At 36.6% G+C, this 6,160-nt stretch overlaps 1 protein-coding gene across 1 annotated transcript; it reads left to right on the top strand.

Moving 5' to 3' along the window:
- The first annotated feature begins 1,526 nt into the window (after positions 1 to 1,526).
- LOC132896113 (uncharacterized) lies at positions 1,527 to 6,160 on the top strand. The gene is made up of 5 exons (XM_060936827.1): positions 1,527 to 1,612; positions 1,714 to 1,821; positions 2,009 to 2,176; positions 2,492 to 2,602; positions 4,980 to 6,160. The coding sequence occupies exons 1-5, from the start codon at positions 1,564 to 1,566 to the stop codon at positions 5,177 to 5,179; spliced, it is 636 nt and encodes a 211-aa protein (XP_060792810.1). The 5' UTR covers positions 1,527 to 1,563; the 3' UTR covers positions 5,180 to 6,160.

Genomic DNA, 6,160 nt, shown 5'->3' with positions numbered 1-6,160 from the left:
AGCATAAAAAATAAATACAGCTTTTTTTTCCATGGAATTGTTCACAAAGAATTGATAAAGTATCGTCTGCGGGGAAAATCTCTGGGGGAAATTACAAAATCGCGCGGGAATTTTTTCGTAAATAGGGGGGCGCTCTTCTATTAGGGCGCGCTCTTCTATTAGGACCAATACGGTATAAACAATATCTAGAAACACTGCCGCCTTCTCTGGGCCTGAGCTCATTCAGGATGGACTGAACCAAAGTGGAAAACTGTCCTGTGGTTTGATGAATCAAAATTTGAAATTCTTTTTTGGAAATTATGGATGCCGTGTCCTCCAAGCTAAAGAGGAGAGGGACCATCCTGCCATCTGGTTATCAATGCACATGCCAACATCCATGATTGTATGGGGGACATTAGTGCACATGGCATGGGTAGCTTGCACATCTGGGAAACATTAATGCTGAGCGCATTAATGCTAAATGATACATACAGGTTTTGGAGCAACATGCTGCCATCCAGATGACGTCTTTCTCAGGAAAGGCCTTGCTTATTTCATCAAGATAATGCCAAACTGCATTATGCACATATTACAACTGCATGGCTCCATAGTCAAATAGTCCAGGTGCTAAACTGGCCTGCCTGCAGTCCAGACCTGTCACCCATTGAAAACTATGGCACATTATGAAATGAAAAAATATGACAAAGGAGACCCTGAACTACCTGGCGACTTGTCCAGGGTGTACCCCGCCTTTCGCCCGTAGTCAGCTGGGATAGGCTCCAGCTTGCCTGCGACCCTGTAGAACAGGATAAAGTGGCTAGAGATAATGAGATGAGACCCTGAACTGTTGAGCAGCTGAAATCCTATATCTGGCAAGAATGGGACCATATTTCACTTTCAAATCAACAGCAATTTGTCTCCTCAGTTCTCAAATGTGAGTGTTGGTAAAAGAAGAGGTGATGTAACACAGTGGTAAACATGCCCCTGTCCCAAATTTTTCTGAAGCATGTCGCTGACATCAAATTCATAATGAGCATATATTTTTCAACAATAAAGTTTCTCAGTTTCAACATGATATGTTGTTTTTCTTCCATTTTCAATTAAATATAGGGGTCCGTATGAATTATGAAATCATTCTGTTTTTGTTTATAATTTAAAGTGTCCCAGCTTTTTTGGAAATTCCTAGAAGTTTTTAAAGAAGAGGTTAATATTTGTCCAGAGTCCACTTTCAGAACCATGATTGTCTTGTATCAGTATGATATTATTTGGATTGTGTCTATGTGTCAGCCCTGTGATGACCTGGCGACTTGTCCAGGGTGTACCCCGCCTTTCGCCCGTAGTCAGCTGGGATAGGCTCCAGCTTGCCTGCGACCCTGTAGAAAAGGATAAAGCGGCTAGAGATAATGAGATGAGATGAGAAGTCATTTTGAGGAAATAAAGAAGTATATTTGTAATCACTTATACACGGACCCACCCATTAGACCCAGCCCACTGTGAATTATTATAAAACTGCACACCCTTTTATATCATATTTATAATAGATAAAGGCTGCTTCATCTTCTCAACATCTTCCATCCAGCAACAATGAAGACACAGATTACACTGCTGCTCATCTGCATGATTTCCTCAGGAGGTACGCAAAGCTAACATTTCATAAAGTTAGCATGAGCTAGTGAGTATTTCCTTGGCATGTATTGTGCAACTGGCTCTGTTTTTATTGTCATTTCTCTTCAGCATTGTCACTGCAATGTCATCCAATTATATACAATGACACGCTGGATGACTATATATACACAGAGTGTAATGATATGTGTGCCAGAACAACCACTTCTGTGGACATCTGTAAGTATAAGAACATCCAACTGAAAATTATAAAAGAACATTTAAGTGAAAATGATATTTTGTGTGCTTCTCTGAATTCTGAACAAACAAACAAACAAACAGATTTTTACCAAATTTGAGTTTTCCTGCTTATAATACACTTTGACAAGTTTTTTGGATGATTGCACAAATCTTGAAACTTTTTCAGATCTCGTAAGTGGTGTATCTGGTCTAACACTCCGTGCAGTGGATGATCTTATGTCTTGTGGCTCGCCAGAAATTTGTGTCAATGCAAGTATGAATATTGGTTTGGTGAAAATTGCCAACAATACCAAATGCTGCAGTAATTATCGCTGCAACAACGAAACCCTGCCAGGTAAAACTAAGCACTTTTTTAGTCAGATAGAGGATTAAATGTTCAGTTCTGTGTTTTTACTGCCATCGACAAAAGTCATATTTTTAAAAACACATATAAAAGAACCAGTGATTATCTGATTTCTACCACATTTAGGAACTCTTTATTGGTATGGTCTGCTGTGTGTTATTAAAATGTCTTGCATGTTTCTTATTACGACCAATCATACATTGTAAGATGGCAAGAGTAAAGATAAGAAAAGATGTAACCATTTATAATTTTGATTACATATGTATGAGATGTTTATCTTTTAATAACATTTATTTATTTTTTAAGTTATGCCAGAGCAGTCAATCAATGGGAGAAGATGTTACACCTGTAATGAGAATGACTGCTCTAATAAACTGCATTGTGAAGGAGCAGAAGATCGCTGTATCACTGCAACAGGTGAACACCTGTGTTATTCTCTGCATTTAAAATTTTCTCTGAAAGTTTCTTAGAATTGAAATGAATACATTTCTTACCCTAAATATCACCATTTTATCCATTTCAAGAGGGAAAAAATGGATCTGATGTAAAAACTAATAAGCTTAATCTTTAATGTCGTACCATTACTTTAAGTCCCCAGAGTTAAAATATTCAGTAAATTTTTATTCATATAGTGCTTTTAACAATGGACACTGTCACAAAGCAGCTTAAAAGAAATCCAAGTAATAATTAAAAAAATAATTAATAGAATAATTTAGGGGCAGCACAGTGGTGTAGTAGTTGGCACTGTTGCTTCACAGCAAGAAGGTTCTGGTTTCGAGCCCGGTGGCTGACGGGGGCTTTTCTGTGTGGAGTTTGCATGTTCTCCCCGTATCTGTGTGGGTTTCCTCTGGGTGCTCCGGTTTCCCCCACAGTCCAAAGACATGCGGTTAGGTTAGGTTAACTGGTGACTCTAAATTGACCGTAGGTGTGAATGTGAGTTAGAGTGGTTGTTTGGCTCTGTGTGTCAGCCCTGCAATGACCTGGTGACTTGTCCAGGGTGTACCCTGCCTCTCACCCATAGTCAGCTGGGATAGGCTTCAGCTCGCCTGCGGCCCTGTACAGGATAAGAGGCTACAGATAATGGATGGATGGAAATTGACCATAGGTGTGAATGTGAGTGTGAATGGTTGTTTTGTCTCTATGTGTCAGCCCTACGATGATCTGGCAATTTGTCCAGGGTGTACCCCGCCTCTCACCCATAGTCAGCTGGGATAGGCTCCAGCTTGCCTGTGACCCTGCACAGGATAAGCGGTTACAGATAATGGATGGAAATTAATAGAATAATTTGTTGATGTTGGTGTTACTAATGACTCCTGTGCTTTGAGATCTTAAAAAATATGACATTAATTAAATTTTGTCACTGGTGTCTCTGGTCATTTTAAATAAAGATTTAAAGGTGTACCTGGAATGACACATCTAAATTATTCACAACAAATATCAAGAAAAAAAAAAGGATTCATATCTTATAGGGGGTAAAGAGGAACTCAAAATTATAGTGTTTTCAGAACCCTTTTTTTTTTAGTTTTTAAAATAGCCAACACCAGTAACATGTATTTACTACATACAATGAAATGTTCTATATACTATGAGAGAGATATTATACTTATGTTCAGCCTGTGACATTAAAATGAATAAGGACTATATTTTTAATGTCTGAAAAAAAAGAGGTACAACTGGCTTTTGGGACAAGCTATTTTTCCAGCTTTTAGCAGTTTCAAAGAAAAATTGAAAAAGACACAATAATAAAGAGTCAAACTATTTTTAAACTATTCCATGACCAATAAGAAGGAGCATGCCCTGGTGAAAAATAAATGTGCTAAGTGTACTAAAATTTAGCCTACTTTTGTGTACTTGAAGCCACACTAATCATCAATATACTTCAAGTGTGTTTATGATTAGTTAACTTGAGGCATGCTATTTTGGAACAGCTAATTTTGTACTAAATATATTTTAATTGTAATTAAATTGTAGAAAAGTGCAACTTGAAGTGTATTTAGTGTACTTTTATGTGCTAAATTACACATAACTTTCACTTAAAGTATATTTTAGTATAATATATTTCTATAAAGTGTAATATAGTATAATTATTTTAAAGTGTGTTAAAAGTGTTAGCTTGAAAGCATGATGTTAGTATACTTTTTATGTATTTACAAAAAGTACAATTTGTGTAAGTACATTTTCAGTATACTATTGAAAATATGAATATACTTTAAATACAATAAAGTATATTTATTTTTCACCAGGGTGTTTGTCACCATATTCTGAGAATGAATCAGTAACCATAATTTGTAGCCGAGAACCCACTATGCCATTTTTATTTTTGAATTACATAGTATGTTGCAGACTTTGTACTTGCATTCATTACCAGATTACCAAAGCAAGCTAACAGTACTAACTAACCATGACTACTCACCAAAGGCACCACCGATCTCTGCTCCTTCCTTCCATTTACTGAGAGGATAGGATAAGTTGAAACCATGGTTATATGTTTTTCTTCCATTTTTGTGTGTTAACTGGGAACTAAATGGGAACAAATTGCAAGCAGGAACTAAAATTGTAACAGGGAAACTGAAGAAATGTCAGACCACATGCACCATAATGAACAGAGGGTTAGGTTGCTGTTGGACAATTGTTTGTGATCGTGTGATGTAACATTGGACGTAACATAGGTGTATAATAGAACTCTGAATAGAGAGTTAACCTTATGACTATTATGAATGAAAATGTAACTGGTTCATTCCTCAATTTAGCCATTTATCCATTCTTATTTTTTCTTTTTCTCTTTCTGTTTTAGTTGTTCAAGGATCCAAGACAATGACACTGAAAGGATGCACAACCGAGAACATCTGCGATACGACTCTACTAAGAGCACATGGACTCGTCATAACAGATGTGGAGTGCTGTAAGGGGAATCTGTGTAATGGTGCTGAGAACTTCACGCTGAGATTCTTCCTCATGTTCATCCCTCTGCTCTCCTCTATCCTCTTCTACTAACATGTCAGCCTGGAGAAACCCTTCATGTGGTCATATTATGAAATGTTCTATATAGATCTATAAACTACAGGTTTCCTTTACTCTTTTGCATGTTTCTCAACCTGACATAAGTGTGCATAACATTTAAAATTAATCAAAAAGAAAATTTCATTTAAATATTTCAATCCAATCCCACTGAAAAATGCTGTGCCTACTTACTTCTACATTTATCAGCCAATCTACTAATAAAAAAAAAAAAAAACATTACTGGCAAATTGCAAAGAATTATAAGTTCAAAACAGGAAATGAATTCTCACTTTGACTATCAGAATCATCCACATTAGTCTCTGTCCCATCTCCTGAGGGAAAAGTCACACAAGCCTCATCATCGTCTCTACACTGCACTGATTTGTGTTCTCAATAACATCAGTATGGAAATCAGTTTTTTTAAACATCAGCTCATTTAAAGCTTTAAACATGTCATCTATACAGACTGTGTAAGCTCTCTTCTCTGTTTTGATGCTGATGTAACCAAGCAGGAGCATCACAGACATCACAATTAATTCAGTTCAGTAGCTATCCATAGCTGTTAAGCAAAAAGTGTCATCAAATCAAGACTAAAAAGTAGCAGAAATAAAAACACTGATGTTGTTTGGATGAAATACATGTTTCCTTAAATTATTTAAGAATTGTTTTTTGTCATTTTTAGCTCTACAGAGATCTGACAGATTTTCCCAGATTCCCACAGAATTCAACATCACACCTAAATCCCTATCGAGTGCAGAATTATGAAATGAAAATAGAATGTAAGTGTTTGTCAGTTGAGGAAGTCCTTTTTTTCTCTTTGTCATGTTGCAGTGTTTTATCTGGAGCCTGTGAAGATGATGTGTGTTAAATGAGCAGGCACCGCAACATGGATTACACTTCTGTTTGTAAATCACGAATGATGTTTTTTTTCTTGCACAAACATGAAACCAAGAAAATAAACTGAACAGAGACCAA

Source organism: Neoarius graeffei, chromosome 13, assembly GCF_027579695.1.
Source record: "Neoarius graeffei isolate fNeoGra1 chromosome 13, fNeoGra1.pri, whole genome shotgun sequence".
In the NCBI taxonomy this organism is placed as follows: domain Eukaryota; kingdom Metazoa; phylum Chordata; class Actinopteri; order Siluriformes; family Ariidae; genus Neoarius; species Neoarius graeffei.
This window is presented reverse-complemented; position numbering and strand designations above follow the sequence as displayed.

Bases quoted from the DNA above. Each gene is read 5' to 3' on its own strand.
- LOC132896113 (XM_060936827.1), top strand. From the start codon at position 1,564: ATGAAGACACAGATTACACTGCTGCTCATCTGCATGATTTCCTCAGGA. The intron at 1,822-2,008 runs GTAAGTATAAGA...AAACTTTTTCAG, and splicing joins AACCACTTCTGTGGACATCT to ATCTCGTAAGTGGTGTATCT. The intron at 2,603-4,979 runs GTGAACACCTGT...TTTCTGTTTTAG, and splicing joins TCGCTGTATCACTGCAACAG to TTGTTCAAGGATCCAAGACA.